This window comes from Cryptomeria japonica, chromosome 8, assembly GCF_030272615.1.
Source record: "Cryptomeria japonica chromosome 8, Sugi_1.0, whole genome shotgun sequence".
NCBI lineage: Eukaryota > Viridiplantae > Streptophyta > Pinopsida > Cupressales > Cupressaceae > Cryptomeria > Cryptomeria japonica.
Window position 1 is genome coordinate 117,134,417 of NC_081412.1, and position 25,311 is coordinate 117,159,727.

The 25,311-nt window shown below is 39.1% G+C and overlaps 1 protein-coding gene across 9 annotated transcripts in view; it reads left to right on the forward strand.

The window, feature by feature from the left end:
• Positions 1–25,311, forward strand: part of LOC131031267 (uncharacterized) — a 183,793-nt gene that overhangs the window by 156,865 nt on the left and 1,617 nt on the right. For 8 of the 9 annotated variants that reach the window (XM_059209688.1, XM_059209686.1, XM_059209687.1 and 5 more), the window contains one exon: positions 25,096–25,248. In XM_059209688.1, coding sequence (XP_059065671.1) covers positions 25,096–25,248 — 153 coding nt within the window. Of the gene's footprint in view, positions 1–25,095; positions 25,249–25,311 lie in introns of those variants that run through there. The other variant, XM_059209689.1, reaches the window with a different exon arrangement.

Consider the following 25,311-nt stretch of genomic DNA (forward strand, 5'->3'; position numbering starts at 1 on the left):
GTGCTGAGTAGAGGACATAGTTTTGTGAGTCATCTTCTCTTTTAGATTTTCCTGCTCTGGCAAATGTGGCTTGTTTGGCTCTCTCTGGACATTTTGCAACAAAGTGCCCAAACTTATCGCACCTATAGCATTGAATATGTGATAGGTCTCTCTTTGAAGTGTTCTTGCCTTGATGACCCTTCCTCTTCCTAAATTGCTTCTTGGTTTTCTTATTTGTGTTAGTATTTAGAACTTGAAGGTCTTCGTCTATGTTCTTTTGTTTTATTCCCATCTTGTTCAATCTTGATTCTTCTTGGAGACAATTGTCCCTTAATCTTTCAAACTTAGGATACTTAGACCTTGCACTGATGCCTTGGACGAATGTACTCCATCCATTAGGCAACCCATCTAGAGCAATGAGTGTTAACTCTTTGCTTTGGATCTCGTAATCCAGAGTTGCTAGTTCATCTCTTAGAATTGATATCTGCATAAAGTAGGCGTTGATTGTCTCCCCTTTGTTTATGGTGATATGATTTATTTCTCGTTTTAATGCCATAGTTCGACTTGCATTTGATATCTCAAATGTGCTTTCAAGTGCTTTGAACATTTTGCATTATGTTGTTTCTCACCCCATCAACTATTATTTTGATGGCCTTTTCATTTCCCTCAATCCATGCTGTTTTGTCAGGTTCATTTTCAGGTTGATCATTTTTAGTTTGAACAAATGAATACACTTTGTTCTCCTTTAAGATCATTTGGATTCTGAACTTCCAGGCTGAAAAATCATCACCACCTCCGAGTTTGTCTTCGCATTTGATAGCGCTGGCCATTGGAGAAATGTGATGTAGTACATAACCTTGTTCTTAAATTATTCACAAAATTGAATAGCCTCAAGTTCGATCAACCTGGCTTTGATACCATGTAAAGTTTTATTCAATTGCAATAAAAGAACATATTATATGTGAGAATTTTATATGATTATATTGTCTAATAATCTGATTGTTTTGTTGCAGGCAGAAGGAGAGAGATCATTAATATTTTTATCTGCCTTCTCCAAATGATTCATGTCGGGCTTTATATGTTTAGAAGACCGGTCAATAGATGTCTTGACCGGTCATGTCTTTTAGACATGACCGATCAAGGCACCTATTGATTGGTGCACATCCCGATTTCGGTTATGTTTGTTAACTAACATTTAATACTTAACACTCGGTTGAAACGGTGTTAGTTATGATGCTTTGTTAATGGCCCGAATAAATGTTTATCTCGATAACAATAAGCATTACATACGCTATCGGGTTAATACCTCGATAGCATATTCTTGTGACGTATTCACACATCGCCCCATTGCAAATGGGGACCGCTGCTTTTTTTTGCTTTCTGGGGTTCGCTTTCTAGGTGTTTAGGGTTTTGTCTGTTAGCCTTTGCAAGATGAGTGTTGTCAAGGGGATCGTTGGATTACAGGCTTTGCTTGAGCCAGGGTGAGTCCACAGGGCCCCAAAATTAGGGTTTCTTTGAGAATCTTCCTTAGGGCCTGGTTTTGATCTTGTTGCTAATTGTGTCTTGCTTTGTGAGTGAGTATCATCCTTGAAGGTCCGAGCTAGGTCGAGTTGGTGAGTGATGAAGTCTGAAATGTCATCCTGATCTTCAAATGCCCTGAAGTTTGGCTAAGTTTGGAATGTCCTGATCCTGAAATTTGGCTAAGTTTGGAATGTCTTGATCCTGAAATTTGACTAAGTCTGGAAAATTGAAGAATCCTCCAAAAACTAGATTTTGCAATATAACTCTTGGAGGTCCGAAACCACTCTCAAACATCCTGAAAGTATATATGGAATATAATTTAAAGTATAAGAAAGTTCTTATACTTAAATGTTATATTCCATAAAATGATCCTGACGGAGAGTCCAAAATGTCAAATTTCGCTCCTGACCCTTCCAAAGAGTCCAAAGCGAATTTCGCTCCTGACCCTTCCAAAGGGTCCAGAGCGAAATTCTCCATAGGACATTCTACTTTGACCAAAACCTAGAACTAACGCATTCCCAAGCTTGAATGAAGGAAAAAACGCTTGTTTGAATGAAGAAATGTGAAAATGAAGTCAGGATCTTGGCCAAGATTAGGAATTTCGCTCCTAACCCTTCCAAAGGGTCCAGAGCGAAAATCTTTATAACTCTTGTTTTCCTCCTTATTTGGGCTAGGTGTTGGCTTGATGGGAGATGAATGGGTATGTTTTTGCCTTGAGAGGGAGTTTGATTGATTTTGAAAAACAAGATTTTGGCCTAAAGGAGAATTTCGCTCCCGACCCTTCCAAAGGGTCTAGAGCGAAATTCATCATAAACTTCATTTGCTACCTTGTTTGACCTTGAAACCTTCTTCCTCAGGTGGAAAATGATCTAAGTTTGCTTCTTGAAGTGGTTTGAAGTTTGAAAAGTGAGTAATCTAGCCTAGAATGAGATTTTCGCTCCTGACCCTTCCAAAGGGTCCAGAGCGAAAATCTTCTGAAAGCTCATTTCCTCCTAAGTTTGACTAATTTTTGATTTGCAGGGTATCTTGGAAGGAAGGATGGACATTCTTGTTGCCTTTGAAGTGTTTGAAAGCGTTGAGAAATGAAGGATTTTGGACCAAAAGGGAAATTTCGCTCTTGACCCTTCCAAAGGGTCCAGAGCTAAATTCCTAAAAGCTCTTAATTTTGCAATGAAGAAGATCAAGTTTTGATTTGTTATGACGTGGATGGAAGAGAAATAACTTGTCTTTGCCTCTTGAGGTCGTTTTGAAAGGGAGAAATGAAGAATCTAGCGCAAGTCAAGATTTTCGCTCCTGACCCTTCCAAAGGGTCCAGAGCAAAAATCTCTCTAAGAGGCATTTCTTTCCTTGTTTAGCCAAATCTTGATGACCAAGACATGATGAGAAGAAGAATGAGCATGATTTAGCCTTTGAGAATGTTTGGAAGTTATGAAAATGAAGGATTCTAGTCAAGAAAGGAAATTTCGCTCTTGACCCTTCCAAAGGGTCCAGAGCGAAATTCCTTATAAACCTACTTTTTGACCTTTCTTGGACATGAAACCTTGTTTCTAGAGCAATGAAAGACGAAATCCTACCTTGCAAAGAAGTTTCAAGTTGAAAAATGATGATTTTTGGTCAAGAATGAGAATTTCGCTCCTGACCCTTCCAAAGGGTCCAGAGCGAATTTTCTCAAAACCTCTTTTTGCTATCAAGTTTTGCTAGATCAAGTGTGGGATAAGGTAAAATCAAGAGGAAGTTGCCCATAAGAGTGACTTTTAGTTGCTAGAAACCATGAAAGATGAAGGAATTGAGCCTAAAAGTGATTTTCGCTCTTGACCCTTCCAAAGGGTCCAAAGCGAAAATCCTTAAAATCATCTTTTCTTCCAAATTTTGAGCAAAGCCAAGCTTGGACAAGCATGAGAGAGGTCATTTGGATTGCTTTGGAGTGGATTTTGGTCACCAAGAATGCAAATTTTGAAGCCAAATGAGATTTTCGCTCCTGACCCCAGAGCGAAATTCCTAAAATCCCTTATTTTCCTAGCAAAGTCAAGTCAAACTTGGGTTTTTGTAGCTTGGATGGGTGAGGAGACGTGTTTTCTTGCCTTTTAAGGTGGATTCAAGTTGAAATGATGGAGGAATAAGCCTCAAACAAGATTTTCGCTCCTGACCCTTCCAAAGGGTCTAGAGCGAAAATCCTGAAACCCATCATTTTCTCCAAAATTTGTACCAAGCCATGCCTAGACCAAGGTGAGGGATGCCCTTGAGATTGTCCTTGAATTGATTGTTGTCTCAAAAAATTATGATTTTGGGTTAGAAAGGGAAATTCGCTCCTGACCCTTCCAGAGGGTCCAGGGCGAAATTGTGCAAAACCTATCTTTTCCCTTAGTTTCATGCCAAATCTAGTGTGGATCATGATTTAAGAAGGCCTTAGGAATGACTCCAAATTGCCAATTATTATCAAGATTGAGGGAATTGAGCCCAAAAGTGATTTTCGCTCCTGACCCTTCCAAAGGGTCCAGAGCGAAAATCCTAGGATCACCTACTTTCTTTGCAAGACAAGTTAAAATTTTGAATTTTATGGCCTAGATAGGAGTGAGGCAATGTGTGCTTAGCCTTGGAAGTGAATTGAAGTTGAAAGGATGGAGGAACATGTTCAAAACTTGAAAATCGCTCCCGACCCTTCCAAAGGGTCCAGAGCGAAATTCTTGGAAACTCATATTTTCTCCTTGGAGATGGTCAAATGCTTGAGTTTTATGGTATGGTTGGGTGGACTTTGATGTGTTCGTGCCTTTGAATATTGGATTGAGGTAATGGAGTAGCCAAAACAAGCTCAAAACAGGAAATTCGCTCCTGACCCTTCCAAAGGGTCCAGAGCGAAAATCTTAAAATCACCTTTTCTCCTTGCAAAATCTAGTCAAACTTGGGTTGGATGAGAGAAGAGAGGTGTTTCCTTGCCTTGTGAGGTGAATTCAAATTGAAATGATGGAGAAGTGAGCTACAAGCAAAATATTCGCTCCTGACCCTTCCAGAGGGTCTAGGGCGAAATTCTTATAGGGCCTGTCCTTGGAAAGACTCTTGAACAAACTTAATTTTGATGTTTTTTTGTTGATGATTTAAGGTATAAAATGCTATGTTGAAATGAATTTATTATGTGTCCTTAATCATCTTTTTGTTTGTCTTGCATTTAAAAGGCGACCTTCTCCGGTCCAGCATCAACAAGGACGACCTTCTCCAGTCCGACATCAACAAGGACGTCCTTCTCCAGCCCAACATCATCAAGGACGGCCTTCTCTGGTCCAACATCGATAGGGACGACCTCTTCCAGCCTAGCATTTTAAGGGAAGGTACACCATCCACCCTGCATATCAAAGACAAAAGAGGATTAAAGAAAGGGTTCGTTGAAGAAGCAGACGGTGTCAAAAAAGTTAATTAAAGTCATCTTCTCAACATCATCAAATTGAATATCTACCAAGTTGCAAGTGTCAGACAAGGTGGCGTCCCAGTCATCATCCCTCCATTTGGATTGGTCCACCTCAACATGTCCAGGTTCAATGTACTTGACTCATCAAAAAAGACGCAAACTTCGATGTACCTACCCCGGCTATCCATTGGTCGAATATTCCAGAGAAGACATGTGTCCAAATAATGCAATTATTTCATTGGTCAGAATTAAGTTTGTTGTAACAAACCCTAATTAGGGTTTTCATTGTAAAATCTCGGCCATTGATCTCAAATTGATCTATAAGCCATTGAATTGTATTGTGGGCACTATATAAGCCTGGCTCTTCATTTTGTAAAGGCTAATAGTTAGTCAATAGTCAAAGAATAGTTAGTCAATAGTTGATAGTAGGTGAATAGTTAGAAATAGTGAATAGTCAGTTGATAGAATAGCAATTGAAGTAGAATAGAAAGAGAAGGCAAAGATTGTTGCCAAGATATTGTTATAAAAGACTTGTAAAACTTCATTGAAGAAATGGTGAAATCTATGGGTCGATTCAACAATTTGCATGGTCTCTATACTTCTCAGATTTGATTTCATGTTATTAGATGAGTGGAAGAAATGTGTTTGATTGATGATGAAATTCGTATATCCATACTACTAGCAGTTTGTTGATTGCAGACTTGTCTTGTGTAGTCAACTGGAATCATTCAGCTTAAGCTTAACTTCAATTGTCGCTTCTTCATTGACATGCATCAGCCTAATGGTGTCTATGCCTGTAGCGATGGTCTGAACATCATAAAGCTTTCCTCCAAAGATCGCACTAACCTTGTGGAGATGGTCTCGGGATGTCAAAACAAGACTTAGTTAGAATTTCATTAAAGGTCATTCATTGCTCCTACATTCTTAGTGTCAGAATTAGATCCTTCCCTCACCCTCATCCTTTTTTCCTTTTTTTCAAAAAATCTAGACTAGTGAAATCCTGTGATTCCAGCAAATCAGACGTTTAGGTCGTGAAGTGTAAGTCCCCTTGTGATTCCAGCAAAATCACATCATACCACAGAGAGCTTATCCACACGTAGAGATCCTACATAGCAGAACCTTGGAGTTACTTCGATTGATCCTTCAGCGAGATCTTCAGCAATCGGGAACTTTGTTCAAGAGAGGATAAGATACTTCGGTATTTTATTCTGTGTTTGGTCGTGTACAAAATACACATCAACACATATTAATGCCGATTCATAAATGAGTCGACATTAATATGCTATCGGGTTACTAGCCCGATAGCATTTAGATCGACGCTTAACTATGTTAAGCAAGTCGTCAATCTTTATCCAATGTCAATATCATAATCATGATCAATGTTATAATCTGATAAACATATTCAGTTCGGAAAGCATAAATCAGATGAGTAAACCAAAACAGAATAGAGGAGATTAAAGGGTTAGGAAAGTCTTATCTTGCAGAAGCTACTAATGCATTAACACTCCCTCTTAGCTTTGGAAGATAGATAAACGAACCTGCATCACATTTCTTTTCCATAATGGCAGTCTCCAAGAATATATATCATCTATACATATGATATGAAGTACCATCAGGACATAAGATACAAATATAAAACATCACTCTAAGTATGTGACATAGAGTATCACCTAACCATGTGATATAAAAGATTCATCATTTTATTATGACAAGATATCACCTGAACACGTGATATTAGTATTGCCTAAACACGCAATACTAAGGATAAACATATGAGGACGGTTAGATTCTCATCTTATCCAGGTTGTGATATGTGCACAAACATTTTATACAAATGTTTTATCACAACACCATCATGGCACATCCATGACATACCAGAGATCCAACATGATAACTGGTTTAGAGAATCATAAGATCGTCACCTTATGATGTCTGCATACAAGTGTTCATAATTTGAGAGATCGTCACCTCTCAGATATGAACACAGGGGGTGAAACCCAGAATGTCCCAACATGACAAAAGAAGTTTACACATTAAACATCTTATTTACAAAGCAGATTACCTTTCTATCATACCTAAACCTTTTCTGATGTGATCAACCTTCACTTTGGAAAGTGGTTTGGTCAGAATATCTGCAGTCTGATCTCCGATACTAACATATTCCAATTTGATCACATTTTTGTCTACCATGTCTCATACATAATGGTATGGAATCTCAATATGCTTAGATTTGTCATGAAATACTGGATTTATAGAAAGCTTTATGCAGCTTTGGTTGTCACAGTGGATGACAGTGGGTTTCATGGGTTCACCAAATAGTCCCACAAGCAACTTCCTAAGCCATACTGCCTCTCGAGCAGCCATGGAAGCTGCAATGTACTCGGCCTCGGTGGAACTTTGTGCTACAAAAGACTGTTTTCTGCTGATCCAAGATATCATGGCTGATCCTAAACTGAAGCAACACTCTGAAGTGCTTTTCCTGTCAGTCACACTCCTAGCCCAATCTGAGTCTGTAAATCCGTGTAGGTCTAGATCGACTTTCTCATATTTGAGACCAAGGTTTAGAGTACAAGAAAGCAGGCAGATGATTTCCTTACTCAGTTTGTCCATGCATATGATAAGACAACAACCCTCGTATTCAGAATCCAGTATTTGGAGGGAGTTTGGGAAGAATTCCGGCCTGTTCAGGACAAAACTATTCCACGTCTCCTGGCATTGAAGAAGGTTCCTAATTCTACCTTGGTCAGTGAGAACATTGTGCACAGTGGAGACATATATGATTTCCATCGCTGGTATTGTGCATTAGCCTTGAAGAAATTAGCTTATGAGAACGCCCAATCGAGTTGTATGGAGATGGAAGGATTAATTCAAGACATTCAGATGAAGATCCTTGCCTCGATTGAGGAATTATTGGGTGTTGATGTTAGTGATGCTAGTGGTTTACACTTAGCCGAATTAAGAGACAAAATAAAATTTATGTATTTTTGCTAGTTGGACTCTTTGTTGAAGAAGAGTCAGATAGATGACTTGGTCTCTTTGTTGATTCATGTTCATAATTCCCAGAAGCTCATGCCAGAATGGGAGAACACTTTGAATGCTTGCTTGGATTCATTGGATGTGATTGATTTACAGCAGGATACCTTGCCTAGCATTTCCATGGAGGAGTTAGATTCAGTATTGGCTAGATTCTTGGAGTATGCTAGGAGAGAGAGAGAGATGCAGGGAGGAATCTTCTAGAAGATTCCCTATTTGATGACTAGGTATCTTTTCATTGGGCCATATGTTGGTGGCGCCATTTTGATGTAACCCTAATTACGGCAATTCTAGGGTTTTGTTGGCATGATCTCGGTCGTGGATCTTAGATCAATCTGGGCCATCCATTTTTGTAAGAGACTCTATATATGCCCCTTTGTCTCTCATTTGTAAGGGAGAGTTTTGAAGAATTGTTGGTATATGCTGCAGCTATTTGAATCCTAATCATTGTTCAATTGTTGGTGATTTTGCTCTTCAAGTGTTGTATTTGCATTCATGGTTCTCAATTCCTCCAAGTTAGATTAGAATTTATTTTCATGTATGTTAGATTGAGTGAAAGATTTGTTGAATTCATTTGTGTGGAATACTTAATCCATACCACTAGCCTCTTGCCGCTGGTAAGTGCGCCTTGTGTGGTCAACTGGAATTTAAGTAAGCTTAACTTCAACTATTACGCGTCCATTGAAAAGCATCAACTTGGATGGTGTCTATGTTTGATGGTGATAGCCTGAAAATCCTTAAGTATACCTTAGACGATTGCACTAAGCCTATGTCAATACTTGATTGTGAGACCTTGCCTGGTTTGATTCCACTAGATCCATTCATCATTTCCTACATTCCTAGGTTAGAATAGATTTCCTGAACCCTATTCTTTTCCCCCTTTTTTTAGTAAAGTAAATCCATAGCCATATTGATAAATCTTAAGTTGTCAACACACCTATTCCGCATCATTCATGATAATCCAAACATTTGCGTAAGTCCCCAAGTGAAACACAACAATTCACATCAACCACTGAACTTACCCACTCGTCAAGACCTGACATGTAGAAACCTTGGAATCACATTAGTTGATCTCATTCTTAGCATCTGAGGTGATTTTGTTCAAGAGAGGGTAAATTACTTTGGTAATTTATTCTGTATTGTTATGTGCATTAAAAACACATCAACAGGACCCAAGGTTGCGTCTTCCACGTTTGTGATCATCCTTGAATCGGACCTATTTCGGGTTAAACTAGGTATTCCTTGGTTGATTGCTATGGATGCGGTCCCTTCAGTGATTCATAAATGTCTCAAGTTTCCCCACGAGGGTTTGGTGCATGCCATCTAGGATACTAGATATCGACCCCTAGTAGCCCATGGGGATTTTTCGCTGGATCATTTTTGTCCTACTCCGGTGGGACCCATGTGTCCTTGTTGTGATCTATTGTATCGCGCTTATTATCAGTATAAGACGAGGGAGTTGGCCCCTAAGTCAAGTCAACCTAGCTATTCATTGCCTCTTCCTGCATCAACCTCTGCTCCGTCTATTCTTGTCTTGGAACGAGTGGTAGCTCATGTCCCTTCATCGTCAGGTACTGAGGCTAAGCCTGTTCCTTCAAATAGGCCTCCCCGTCCGCCCCAGACTGCACAGCCCCTAGTGGTGTCTTCTGTTCTTGTGAATGCATCTAGTGTGAACAAGGGAAACGCACCTGTGCTGTCAAAGTCTGCAGCCCAGCCTCCCTTCGAGCTCCCGATCATGGTTGATATCCCTTTGCCCTCTTGATACGAGAAAGAGAGGCGTTCTCCTTGTGTTCGTTCGTCACCGCTTGCTCTTGCTTCACAGTTTGCATCAGCACCCTCAGTTCCTCTCGCTGCTCCTCGAGCGAAGTGAGGTAGAGTGCCTATTGCTGTGAATATAGTACCTATTTCGAATGCACCTCCTGTTCCATCGGTTGAAGAGGTCTCCTGTCCCTGACACGGTTCCGGAGACCTCTCCTCTGGAGCATGATGCTCTTGTGCCTTCTCGGGCTTCAGGTGGCAGCCCTCATCTTCGTCGTAATTAGCATGCGCGTGAGCATAAGCGCTATTGACAGGCCATTGCTTGTGAGCACGAGGCTGCCTTGCAATTTGGTGGTGCGTCTTCAGTGTCTAGTTCTGTTGCATCAGATCTTGTTTCGTCTATTGCTCCTGTTTTTCCATCATCTTTGGTTTTGCTTCTCGTTGCTTTGGGGCTTGTTGATGAGCATCCCCTTAAGCGGGTGCAGTTTTTCATTGCTCCTTCATTGGAGCCTCCTCTCATCACCTCCTTGCCGGACGTACCTCCGTTGTCTCGACCCATTGATATGCTGCATACGCAGGTGGTGTCCAACGCAACTTTATCTGCTCCCCTTGTTTTGTAGCTGTTCCAACATCAGAGATTTCCTAGAGACCTTTAGCCTGCTACGGTTGATAGGAGACTGACTTCTCCTGTCCAACTTGTTGGTTAACAGATTTTGCCCTTCTCTAATTTTTTAATAAATGACTCATGTATGCCCTCATTGAAAGGCAAAAGAAACCAACAGTTGGGTGAACCGATTATTGGTTAACCCTTTGCATAAGGTTACAAGTCCCCGTATGATGTTCAATGAATTTTTTAAACACAAAACAAAATAATGATTTCACTTTTAACCGGAAAGCAAGAAAGGAGTCCCGCATCTATTCATCAACAATACGCAAAGCTCACAGACCTTGCACTCAAATCAGTTCCATTTTATGAGATAGATTCATTCACAAACTTATTCACTCACACATGTAAATGGATAATCAAGAAGATATCAAATTCTGCACATGAAAATAAACCCCAACAAAGATCCACTTTTCAGATTCAAACACACAGATTTGAAGACGACAAAAAATGTATGATTTCATTCACAGATAAAACTTTCTTCATTGAAAATCCATAACATATCAAAAACAAAGTTTGCTAATCTATCTGAAAGTTTTTGGACCTTTGGAAAGGCTTGCTTAATTACATAAATAGCCTCCAGGCTCATAGTTTTTGAAAATAACCAGAGTCAAATTTTAACCCTATTCAAGAGTTAAAGAAACCGTCTTGCTTATAACTAACATAACTAAAAAAGGGTAATCGGCCAAGAGCCGTGAACAAGGTGAAAATTCATTGGTAGCACGCTCAAGACTCCGATGTGGTTGAGGAATCTACTAGCTTATCCTGTTTTGCTGAAGCGCCACGTATGTTCCGCCACTCTAGATGTGCCGTTGAGAAGTTGAGGATGACCTAATAATGGGAAGCCCAAGATGTATAATGCGCTGTTTCGAGACCTCTTTGTCCATGCTTACCTGTAATACTTTTATCTTATGTGCTTCCAGATGATCAAAACAAACTGTTAACATAGATTCAATCCTCACCACTTTTGAGAAGTCGTCAATAGTTAGGGATTTTGTCTCTTTGACGAGCTGCACTCTCTCCTTGAAAGCTTTGTCCATGCCTGTTGCATCCTCGATTGTCTGTCCATCATTCTTTAAGAGCTGTATATTGATGCATTTCAGATCCTTTTGCATTGTGTTAATGAGCTCCTTTGACTCCTTTAGCAATTTGATGGACTCTTCATGGCTTTGTTTGATAATCAAGTTCCTCCATTCGATGTTTTTTTTTTGATACATAAAACACATTATCATCTCAATCATCTACAGGCTTCTCGGCAAGAAATTTCATAACCCCAAACATTTGCACATCATTCATTTGTGTCAATACCACTGCCCATTTACTCTTTTCTTTCTCCCATGCTATAGCTTCCAATTCCAGTTCCTTCCTTACAACCACGACATCCCCAAACACTTTTATCAGATTGTCAATGTAATATGTGCCTTGTTGTGTTATGGACTCAAGCCGTTTATCAAAAATCTCAGCTATCATGCGACTCCTTTGAACTTGATCCAATAGCTTATGGTTCATTGGTGATTTAGGATCAAAAGATAGTGGCATTTGAGACAGAGGCTAGGGATTCGGGCTATGTATGGCATTGATATATTCTACCATCTATTTGACGATCTGTTTCAACTCCTGTTTGTCCTTTTCATCCTTCCAGGTTCTGGATATCATCTTTTGGTGGAGGACTCCAAATGCTTGGCGTCTGCAGTTTTGGAAGCAACTCCTAGATCAACCTTTTCAACAACAAAGTCCTTTTCAGTGGCATTCTCTGCATCCTTATCTGAGATAGGCCTAGCCACTTCTGCTATCTAGTGCCCTGTGTCATCATCAATATCTATCATAGCCTCGATTTTAAACTTCTTGGACTTAGATGTTTTCCCAAAACATTTACTGACCATGTCTTCAATGGGAATGGCGATGGGAAGTTGGGAACCACACTGCGTTTTTTGCTAATGGAAGTCCCTAACCATCTAGAAGCACTAGAGGAACCTTTGGGTGGAGGCTTGTGGTAGCTAGTTGAATCAACAATGGTCTTGGTGCTCATTGGATCCTGGTTCTCTTCAGATTCTTTTTCCTTATCCACATCCTGAACCGGAGGATTATTTGGCACTTGTTCATCCATGGTCGCTTGGGTCTCCTCGCCTGAGTGCAGGTCTACAACAATATGCTCCATTGTAGGTTTCCTGTTTTCCTTTTTGCTCTTAGAGCATGTAACTCGAACTGGCGAGGGATTCAATGGAGATCTCTTTGACCTTTTAATTCCAACTTTTTCGGCCTTCTGTCCTGTGGCACCTGTTGTTATCATCAAATATTTGTAACCCTTGGAAGTATGGAGGTATAATTACCTTTAGTGCCCTTCGCTTCTTCAACAATAAGCAGCTACTGAATTAACAACTTAAGGGTTTGCATATTGAAGGCAAGAAAATCTAAATAAGACTTACGCATGCCTCTTAACAGCTCATACAATCGTGTGAAGTAACTCCTGATTTGATGGGATTTTGACAACTGCATTTATTACAAATCACTTCCACACAAGCTGCTCGAGCTTTCTGGATTACTTTCCATAATTAGAATTTTAGAACTTGATATGCTCGGAATATTCCTTTTACCTCGCTACCTTCGCCTTTCATTATCTTGCTTCACCTTGTTATATCTCTGGAGCCAACTTAAAATGAACCTTGAACCGTGAACCATTTTGCAAGAGGTTCAATGGTTCAAGTTCAACATGGGAGAACAATAATGAAGAGGACTTGATGTATAATAAAAAACCACCTTGCGGCTCAACACACAACTAAACTGGGAACGAGCAAAGACTTTAGACAAACACAAAGATGAACCTTAAACCTTGAACCAGATGAGAATGGTTCAAAGGTTCAAGTTCGAAACCGACTTAACATACTTACGCTCGTCCCTTAACAACAAAACAAAGCTGTGGGACCCACAAGGTCAACTTTGAACCGAAACACAGGTTCGACATACGAGTTCACTGAGACAAAACAAGTAAGACCGAAAGGAGAAAGCTACATAATCAAGATGGATCACGCTGAATTTGGGGAGACAACATTAATTATGCTTTATTTTGCCAAAGATGGGGAATTTGACTTTCAACAAAATAAAGGGGTAACATCGGCTCTGATTGGGGACTGGGACTGAGAAGGACTAGGGAATGAATCTAGAATCTCTGGTTTCGCGTGCAAGCCAACAAAGACAACAAACCACTCCACAACAAAACAGACAACACACCAAAAACCTATGTACAAAGCAGGAGTACGCTTGCTTACAGCTGATAAATCTTTAAATCCTGCCCATTGTAGGATAGGGGCAGTGAAGTTCCATTAGGATATTCAAGTTTAAATGAGTTAGGGCCCAATATCTCGTTAATCACGAACGGTCCTGTTGGTGTACGTTTTATCATATACCGAACATTAGAATAAAATACCCAAGGATACTCTATCCTCTCTAGAAAAACCACCACTTATGTTAAAGTTGCAAGAAGACTATATGGCGATTCCAAGATTTCTTTGGTTAGGTCTTGACATGTGGATAAGCTCAATGGGCGTCGTGATATGCTGGTAATACACAAAGGGACTTACTTTTGGCTCGTTCAATTCACAATGGAGGTTTATCGTTTGTGGGTTTTCGATTGCGGACTTCAAGAAAACTGAAAAGGAGATATGGTTTAGAAATTCTAATCTATTCCTAAGAATTCAGGAGACGGTAAAGACTGGGTGAAACTAATAACAACACTTTGTTTCGCCACACTTAGGACAACTACGCAAAGCATGTGCAATCTTCGAAGGTTGTGCTCAAGATTTTCACACTTATGAATAACACCAACAATTGAACAATATTACTCAAAGTAGAAGTTAAGCATCCACATCAAAAGCTCAGGCTAACTTTACATATCGAATGAAAATCATCCATCCAACAAAAGTATGAGCAAAAAGTTTCACCAATCTAAAATATCAAATCCTTCATTCTTCTAACATACATGAAATAAAATCTAAACTATGATGAGGGATAAGAACCATGCCAACTCCAAAATAAAAGAGGTAAGCACCATGAATTCGAACAATGCATTACTTATTACTTTGGCAATTGTATGCAACAATTGTTTATCTCAACATGTTTTGCAACATGCTCCCATGATTTACAAATGAGGGGGTGAGTTCAATTTATAGGCTCCCCAATTACAATTAAATGGCCAGGATTGATTTCTAATCAACGGTCGAGATTAAAACAACCTAACCCTAATTAGGGTTTCCCAAAATAGATCAAATATTCGTTGGATGAGAGACAAGTGGCACAAGATGCTATCTTTTAGGATTGCACCCCCGTCTTTTGCTGAGAGGTAGCGTGTTCAATGAACCTGGACATGTTGACTTGAATTCCCCAATTTGTGTCGAAAAATTTGCGTAAGTATGGAAATTTGTCTTGAATACTCTTCTTGCCGCCAATTTATGTTGCACGTGGGAGCTTGTCTTTGACGTTTAAGAAATGAAATCCTACAAGAAATCTGGAATTTCTTTCCATACTTTTGCCGAGTCTGAAGACTTTTCTTTCTTGATGCTCGAAGACTCTTTCAGGTGCCTTGTATTTGGAGAAGAATTTGATTCATCTCCTCTTTATTTTCTTCTTTGTTCTTCTTCTTTCTTCATGTTTCGTGTCCAACATTTAGTCAAAATTTGATTCTTTTGGTTGTGGGAAATTCCACACTTGGCCATTTTTCATGTATCGGACCTTTATCCACCCGTTCGTTTGATTGACCCTTGATTTCATGTGCTTGTCAAATTTATTTTCTTGCTCGATTGTTGGTCTGATTTCATGTGAATTTGTCAAAATTAGCCTTTCCTCATAGCGTGTCGGCTTGATGGTCTTCTTGTCTAATGGATCAAATTTGAGGTTCCTGATCCGACATCTTCACATATTTCATTTATGCCTTGGACAAATTTGCGTCTGAGTTTGATCAACTTGCTTGGACAAAGGCTTGGACAATTTTCAGTCATGTCTTATGTCCTGACTGTGAATGTGCCAATTTATTTTTCTCCCTCTTAGGTTGTCTTAAACCAGGAACTTGAATGTGTCTGACATGTTAAGGTTTGTGTCTTGGAACAAATTTGTGTCAGTCTTTATGTCTTGGCATGCTTCATGTCAATTGGCTTGTCCTCGGACTTGGAATATTTTTGGATAATCATCCTTCATTTTTGATGGATCGGAAAAGTTCAGACAGTCACATGTCCTCTTGTCTTTGGCACATTTTGGAAATATAATCAGACAATTTGTCTTGCTCTTTGTCATGTCATCTTGGCAGGCTTTGGAAGTATGATCGGACAAATTGTCTTCCAATCTGTCAGGCCATCTTGTTCTTGGAAAGAAAAATTTCATGCTTTGGATTGTTTGGCATGCTCGAAGGCTTTCCTCTGGGCAAGGTGAAGTTCACATATCCTTGGACAATTTTTTATTTGCTCAAATTTTGTGCTTAGTTTTTTCTTTGGACATCTCTTATTCCTCAACAAATTTTGGATGACTTTCTTCCTTGGATATGAAAGGGCGGACTTTCCACATCTTTGGACAGATTTTGGTTGATGCTTCACTTCAAACTTGGAAGGTTATCACATGTATATCGGATATAAACAATCTTCCTCTTCCAAGGAGGGTTTGGAAATGATTAAAACTTCCTTGCTGACCATGATAGCAGCAGTTTGACAATGTGAATTTAGATTACTTTTTTTTTGACAGGGCAGAATTTATTCTTCCTCGGGCAAGTCCACTTTCAATTTGCTGTCTTGGACGATCTTGGATGAATTTTATTTTTTGGCAGATTTGAAAGATTTATGAGAAATTTATTTTCAGATTTGAATTCTTTTCCCAAGGTAGATTCAAGGATGATCAATGGTGAACTCAGAATTTTATCAGCAAACCTTGGTGATTGCGAACTTGAACCTTTTAAATGGCCCTTTCAAACCCTTGGACCTGCTTTATTCTTCCTTTTGGAGATGTTCAAGGTAGAATTTTCTCCTTCAAACTGTTATCAATGGCGAATTTAAGGAGAATATCGAACTTATTTTATCCAAACTCTTGATTTGGCTCTATTTCTCATCCAAATTCTTCTAAAAATTTGATAATCTAGGTAGATTTTGAAGCTGCTTCCTTTGAAGAATTCGAATTTTTTTCTTCAAACCCTTGAATTTATTTTACTTCTGCAAAGGTAATCTAATAATATGATCAGATTTTGGCATGAATCTAATAATCTTTATGCCTGAGAGCTGTTCACTTTGATTTCCAAACCTGTAGATATGGCAGCTTTTGAAATTGGATAATCTGATCATGCATTGAAGCTACTAGCTTCTCTCAACTTGGCGAATTTTGACAAAGTTTTGATGCTTCCTTCTTTGCTATACAAACTTCTTCTTGGCAAACAAAGTATTAATGAATGGGCATCATGTCTTTATAGCTTCTTAGCAATTTCTAGAAGCTTTGTGTTTTATTCTATTTTTAGAAAATTGAAACCCTTTGCCTTCTAGAAGGAAACTTGGAAGATTCTCAAAAACTAGAAAGTTTTATTGTTTTATCCTCCCTCTAAGAAGTTGGAATTTATCCTTAGAAGCTTCCATCATGTTTTAGAAAGTTTTATTTGTTTTAAATCTCCTAGAAATTCGAATTTAAGGAAGGCATGCCACAATTTTTTTATTTTTTAATTTTTTTTAATTTAATTTAATTTTTTAATATATTAATTGCCAAGTCATCTTACTTGCCATTTTTAGTTCTCTTGGAATGCCATATCATCTTTTATTGCCAACTAGGAAATTTATATCATTTTTATTCTATGCCATCTTCAAGTGGGCCCTACATTCTTTCTCAAGCTTTGGCGAGTTTTGCACATCTTCCTTATGCCATGTTTTTAAAGTGGACTTGGAAAGAATTTCTTGCTTGGACCTGAGGTGAACTTTAAAAATTGTCAGACATTTTTGGTGCATGAATAAGCTTAACCTTAGGCAAGAGTTAAGTAACCCTTGCCATGAGTTAGTTAACCCTCAGTAGGAGTTTAATATTTGTCGGACAATTTTTCTTGGACAATTTTTAAATCGATCCCACTTAAATTTCTTCCACATTTTAGCTGATTGTCTGCCATTCTACCCTTGAATCTTGTTGAACTTGTCTGCCAATTTTATTTCTTCAACCTGGACGAAATTTTTGATGTGCCATTCCACTTGCCTTCTTTTGACTTGGTCAATAGTGTTCATGCCATGTTCATACCTTGCTGTTTCATCTAGACAAAAACCCTAATCTGGATTTCCATTTTGCTTTTTGCACTTGGAGACCTCATTTTTGAAATCTGAGAACATGGGTAGGAATAATTCAACATGGGGATCAAAACCCTAATCTAAGAAAAAAGCAAAATTTTCGAAGCCCTGCTTTTTTTTTTAATTTTTTTTTTATTATCTAGAGGCGAGATTTTCAAATTCCGACAAAATGGGTAGTAATAAAATAGCTCAAATAACAAAACCCAGATGCCAGTTTTAAAAAAGCAAAAAAAGCAGCAAAAAGTAAAAATTTCTAAAAATAGCAGGTTGTCAGAAATGGCTCAAAGCAATTGCGATTTTCGTCCTTTAGACCTTTTGAACACTTTGGCAGCATTCAAATTCAATTCTGAGCATAAATTCTCAATCTAGCTCGGATGAGCTCAAAACTCTAACTCTAAACTCTCATTGTAAAAAGATTGGTGATTAGCGAATGCGACGCCAAAACAAAACTGTAAAAAGCAAAAAAAAAAGAAGGGGGTCCCCATTTGCAATGGGGCAATGTGTGAAATAGGTCACAACAGGCGCCTTCGAAAGAGAATCAAACTTCCTGTGAGCTCCCTTCGGTTCTCTATGTCTGTTCCAGAGCAGGACCTGATCTCCCAACATGAACTTTCGCGGTCTAGTTCTAAGATAAAAAAATTTCTTTGCTCTGGCCTGATGTGCAGTGATGTGATCAACCAACTCCTGCCTTTCTTCCTGAATTTTTGAAAGGTACATAATTCTCTTCTCCAGAGCACTTTGAAAGAATTCACCTTCAATCACCTTTTGCAACCTTGTTGTTGACAATTCTTGAGGCAAAGACAACTGAGCTTCAACTCCATATACAAGTTCAAATGGTTTCATACCTAAGGCCCTTTTTGGCGAGGTCCTATTTGCCCATAACGCTTTATATAGCCTTTTATGCCAATCTTTTGCATTCTCAGTCACCAATTTCCCCATAATAGAGATCAGATTCTTATTGCTAGATTCGGCCTGGTTGTTTCCCTGCAGATAATAATTTGAGGAATGGGATAAAAGAATGCCATGATCATAACAAAACATGCTTAGTTCTTTCGAGGAATAATTGTGGCATTATCAGTTACAATCTTCCGGGGAACACCAAACCTAGTCAGGATGTTCTCTTTAAGGAAATTACAAACAATTTCTGAAGTAGTCTTCTTAACGGGAACTGCCTCTACCCATTTTGTAAAATAATCCGTGGCCGTGAGAATGTGGGTGTGACTTGCACTTGATGGGGGGTTCAATGGGCCAATGAAATCTAAACCCCATTGCTTAAAGGGTTCGTCTATGACTACCGGCCTTAACGGTAGTGCAATTAATTGGGGTCTTCCTGAGAAAAGCTTGCATTTTTCGCAGCCTGTGACCCATTTGTATGCATCTTTAAACATGCCTGGCCAGTAGTAACAACTCCTGAGGATCTTGAAAGCTGTTACAATTGATAAATAGTGTCCTCTGCATGCCTCACTATGAAAAGATTTAAGAATCTTTTCCTGTTGCTCCTTATCAACACACCTTAGGAATGCCCCATCCAAACCTTTCTTATTCAAGATATCATCGACAATCACATATTTGACTGCCTTCAGTCTAAGATTTCTCTTTTCTTTAGGACTTAAATGCTCAAGGCATTCTCCATATGTCAGGTAATGAGCCACATCTGTGAACCATTCATCTTGCAAGCTGACAAATAAGGCTAGTGGCAGTTCTTCCTTTTCATCTTTGTTTTTAGCTATTAAACGACACAATCCTTGTTCCCCAGACTAATTTGGATGGCTTGATATCCAGGTCAAATTCCTGAACCTTTGAAACCCAGGTTGCTCTATTGTTCATCCCCACCTATAGCTAGGTCAAAATACTTTTCACCATGGGATTTGGCACGCAATCAATTGGATGGGAATGCAGTATATAATACCTAAAGTGCTTGACAACCTTAACGCCTGTAAAGGCTTGCTTCTCAACTAATGAATAATTCAATTCATGTTTTTTGAGTGAGACGCTCATGAATGCAATAGGGACTTCCTCATTCAATTCATTCTTTTGCAGAAGAATGCCGGACATTGTGTGTTCTGAGGCATAACAATACATAATAAAATCTTTTCTGAAATGAGGATTAATCAGAGTTGGAGCACGAGCAATTGCCTCTTTAATCTCTTCAAAGGCTCCTTTTGCTTCGATATGCTTTTCACTCATCATCCCTACAATGTGTTTGGTAATTTCAGCAAAATCTGGCACAAATCTCCTAAGAAAACCCACTTGCCCAAAGAATGATTTGACACCACTTCTGTTTGACGGCAAACTTAACTGTTGGATAGCTTTTACTCGATCAGGGTCAATTTTAATACCATCTTGTGAAACTATATGCCCTAATAGCTTCCCCTTTGTGACACAAAAATCTGATTTCTTTGGGTTTAGGGAGATACCATGATCACTACACCTTTGTAGCATGGTCTCCAAATCTCTTAGGTGGTTTCTCCTTCTCTTAGAGAAAACTGTCAAATCATTTAGATAGATAACTATAATCTTACCAATGAGGTGACCAAATGAGAGGTTCATCGCCCTTTGGAAGGTTGCTCCTGCGTTTATTAGGTCAAATGGCATGCGGTTGTAGGCGAAAGTGCCCCAAGGTGTTGTAAAGGCTGTTTTGTGCTGGTCCGCTTCCGCCAGGGTTATTTGGTTGTAGCTAGAAAAGCCGTCAAGCATCGATATCATCTCTGATCCGACAATAGTTTGGAGAATATGATCCGTTGCTGGCAACGAGTAGTTGTCTTTTAAACTGGCCTGGTTCAAGTTCCGAAAATCCACACAGATCCTTATCTCTCCGTTTTTCTTGCGAATCGGAACAATGTTTGCTACCCAAGTTGAATGGTGGATGGGACAGATAATCCTTGCTTGAAGCATCTTATCTATTTCTTTGAAAATTGCATCTGCAACCTTGGGGATTATAGTTTCTCAATTTCTGTCTAAAAGGAGTCACTCTAGGTTTGAGGGGAATATGATGTTGAAACTTGAAACTGACCATTTCTAAAATCATTCAAATCCTCATAAGACTAGGCAAAAACATCTAGCAATTTGCATAACAACATAATGAACAAGTGCCTTTCCTTTGGAGTAGAACATTTACCCAAATTAACCAACTTTGGGTTAGTTTCATCACCTATATTAACTTTTTCATAATCTCTTACTGGTACTCGGAGAACTGTTCCTTCCAACATACCTGTCATTACGATCAAAGAGACGTTCTAAGGATACCAAGCCTTTTGGAATTCTATTTCCCTTCAACTGAATAACTTCTTTATTAGAATCCTCTCTTGAATCTGGGCAAAATTCATTACATTCAGTCTCAGACCCTTCAAAGAAAGAGGAGACAAACATCTCAGCATTTTGAAGGAAATTATTGATTTGTTTGTCATTTTCAAACACCTGCCAGAAATCAGAATTATCTGAAACATTAGGGCGATATACCACTTCAATCCTATAAACATCTGCACCAAAGTCTGGATGTGGGAGTAATAGAGAAGCTGAAACTGCCAAGGAGTCTGCACGGGAATTGCCTCAATTGAGAAAGCATCAAAATATTCCATCTCATCCCAGACTCTATTCCTGTAATGTCTAAGCCTTTCATTCTTTACTGAGAAGAGATTTCGGACCCGATTGACAATTAATTCTGCATCACCTTTGATGCTTAACAACTTATTTCCTTTTTTCTTAGCATGTTCGAGTCCTAATAACAAGGCCTCATTCTGTAGTATTACTAGTGTTTTTGAATTCTAACTTAATGAAAAAGAAATCTTTTTACCTTTTGGAGAAATTAGCACCACTTCGACACTGGATCCAGTTGATGAGCAACTTCCATCAAATTCCATTACCCTTAAGTCAGTAGCAAGGTTTAACACATCCTCTGGTGTTTTCCTCGTGTCATCAGAGAAAAGCAAATAATTGCCAAAATCACATTCTTGATACAATATTTGAGATTTTGGGTCATTAGAAGGGAAAACTGTATATTTGGATTTTGGCTCTGATTGAAGGGCAACTTTTTGCTTACCAATAGGAATTATTGCTTTGGACCAATCCATCTTGATTTCTCCTCCTAGATCTTTACAAAAAGTTCTACTTAGCAGCATGCCATAACTTGCGGGAATATTAGCTACCAAAATAGTCAATTTCACTCTTTTGCTAGGATGTACTGCTAGAGCAACTTGAGCATCTTTGATTTGACCAAGCAAAGGGATCTGCTTTGAGTCCATTGAATAACACTTACCAAAGGTTTTGGTGAGGGAAAGGCCTAATGCTTTAGCAACTGAAGAAGGCATGATGTTATCTGATGCTCCTGAATCAATCATACAATTATTGAGTTTATAACCATTAATAAACAAATATATATAGAAAGGTTCAGGCTTTTGATCTAGTACTAAAGGTGGTTCATCTGATTCATCAGCTAATACCTCTGGAACAGTTATAATATATATCTTTTCTCGCTGCTATGGGTTTTGATACCAAACTATCGAATCCCCTTGTCCTCTTGTATTCATCAACAATGTTGTGGATATTTATGTGCCACCCGCGACTGGTGGCATTCCATGGAAACATCTCGCTATGTTGACGTGCCACAACCGCTCTTCTCCTTAGAATGACATGCCTTTCATGCCTATCATTCTAAGAGGGGGGGGGGGGCATCATATCTGCATGATCTGCATTTGTTAGCTTGTCCCTTGCATGATTCTTGTTGATCATTTTTTTTTCATGTTTGCCTAGGTTGGGGCCAAACCACTTGATCTTTTCACCTAGATGGGGGCCAAACCATTTGATCTTTTTCTTTTTCTTTTTTATGTTTGCCTTTGTAGGGGCCAATCTACTGCTTAGCAAATCTCTCACCCAATTGCATGGCTATCTAGCGTATCGCTACCCATGTTGACAAAATCTCGCTTGATCGTATGGTTATCCATAGTGGCATAAATCATCGTCTTATCGCATGGCTATCTAGTGTATCACTACCCATGCCGGCGCAATCTCGCCCTATTGTATGGCTATCTAGCATAACACATTTTGCTATCCATACCAACATATCTCATATCATGGTGACCACTTATCTTGTATCTTTTCATAATAAGGGACTTTCCTCCAAGCGAGGTTTGTTTCCGTTACGCTATCTTATCTATCATCCGTCTTAATATATCCTTTTATTTTACCATCCAACATGTTAGTTTGCAGCTAGCGTGTTTGCGATGTATTAGTTAGCAATATCCATTTCAAACTTCAGTTTCATCTCGGTGGTGGCAACCTCGTCTGATCAACGAAATTTTGCCTCCCTGCCACGATTCCTTTCTTTATCTTTTTCTACTTTAGCTTTGCATATCTTAGCATAGACATGCTCGCTAAAGTGGGGGCAAAATGTAATATAAAAAATTACACCTTGTTCTATTCATCGCAACAAATGGCGCCTTCCTCAACATCATCGGAGATCGTGTACTGCCATCTTTGTCCTCTTGTCCACTTGAATCTCTTTGTCAGCTTCAAACTGGAATTTCGCCAACTGTGTTGACTCGTCACCTTCGGGGTCTAGCATGGCGCTGAGACGTCTGCGCGGCGCGCTAGTGTCTCGTGAATCTGACAGTCTGTGGAAGGAATTGTGACGCCTATGCCTGGAAGGAATTGTAACACCTCTGCATGTGTCCACTGATGTTGGTTTCTCTTCTAGGACCTATATCTGTGCCATTTGAAGGCATTTTGAGGATCTTTTTGGCATTTTTGATCACTTCTTGCAGGTTGTAGCTCTTAGCAATCTTCTTGGGCAATACTTTCAAGTTATCACGAGACTACCATTGTTGCAACCTTTCGAAAAACTCACGGTGCTTTCTTCACAAGTGTTGAGGGGAGTTTCTCTTACTCTTCTTGATTCATTTGTATATCCATAATCTCTCATTCTCAATCTATTTATCATTTTAGTTGTATCTCTTTTATCTTCATCATTTCGATTTTTCCCCGCTGCTACTATTTGGGTTGTCCGTGGAAGTGGAAACACCAAAACGGGGGTCTGACTGAGGCAGACTCCAAAACACAACCCCCAACATTTTCTCTTCTCGTTTGTGTGTAGGCTTACAACGGTGAGAAAACTATCATCTTGCGGGAGGCTTCAATCGTGGACCGATTGTGAGCTTCTATCATTTTACTTTATTTTACTCTTTTATTTCGTATTTTGCCATTTGTTGTTTATTTCATTCTGCCACATTAATTAGCTAATAGTTTAGTCACTTTTGTCACTGTTGTACGGATTCTGTGCTCTGTTCGTACAAGACGACAGGGCGTTGCACTGGTGTCTCAGTTCTGAGCGCTCGTCCTGCAGACAGAGACCAAGCAGGGTCATCCGATAGTTACATTTATTGTTCGATAGCTTAGTTCTGCATTTTATCCCCTGGCTCACCCTTAGCGCCAATTTAAGTGAGGTACTGGAGGATCAATTTGTTTTCTTGCGTTTATCATCCTTGAGGTAGGAAATTTCTTCCACTATATATATATGTGTGTGTGTGTGTGTGTGTGTGTACACACACACACACACATATAGATACATACACATACACACATATATATATGTGTGTGTGTGCACACACACACACACATACACATACAAATACACACATACACATACACATACACACGTGTATGTGTGTATGTGTATGTGTATGTGTGTGTGTGTGTATACATATATATATATATTCCCTTTGCCGTCCCTTGCCGTCTCCAAAAATGGCCTCAAAAAATCCCATCCACATGTCCCGGAAACTTGGTGGAACATAAAATTGAAGGCAAGCTGGACGTGGTTATGAGTTAATTTTGATCTTTATATATGCACAATGATTAACAGTGGAATACCTCTAGCTCTTTTCTGTAGGTTAGTCAGGGTTTGGGGCTCTATTGTCCTATGTATACATTGTGTCCACCATCTGCTCTGTTTCTTATTTAGGCCCATAAACCATTCATGTTTTACTTTTCATCTCTAAGAATTTATCTTCTCTTTAAGATTCTTCATTGATAACTAGAGGATTTTGGTCCTTGGAGGTTGGCTGGTATTGGTGTACGGTGTGTACCATGTCTTATACTTGTTTGAAGGTGAAAGTATATCATTCCTGGAGTTGATTGGCTTTCATCATTTATGATTTCAAAACTGAAGAAGCCACTTGTTAAAGAAGCTAGCTGTTTTATTTATTAATTTTCACAGGAATGGAATTTGAAATCTTATGAGGCGAAGTCTTGCCTAAAAATAATGGATGTCCATTTGATGGTTCTTAGATAAATCTTATTTTCTTTTTACAATGGTACCCAACTTTGCTTCTCTTCAATTGAATGCAGCACGGTTGAGGTCTCGTAAAAATAATGGAGGTCCATTTGATGGTTCTTAGATAAATCTTATTTTCCTTTTACAATGGTACCTAACTTTGCTTCTCTTCAATTGAATGCAGCATGGTGGAGGTCTCGTATTTAGGACTATCAAATCTTTAATACATGGCCGTGAGTCTGGTAGAGCTGCCTTGGCAGTGATCATTGTGGAGAATGTGAGGGCAGCACCCCGGCATTTGAGGCAATGCGCTGCAGAATATAAGTTACCTGTGATGGTTTGTCCTAAATCTTGATCATTAAGTTCTCTTTTCAAAATTTCTGAGGGTTCTGTTTCAATG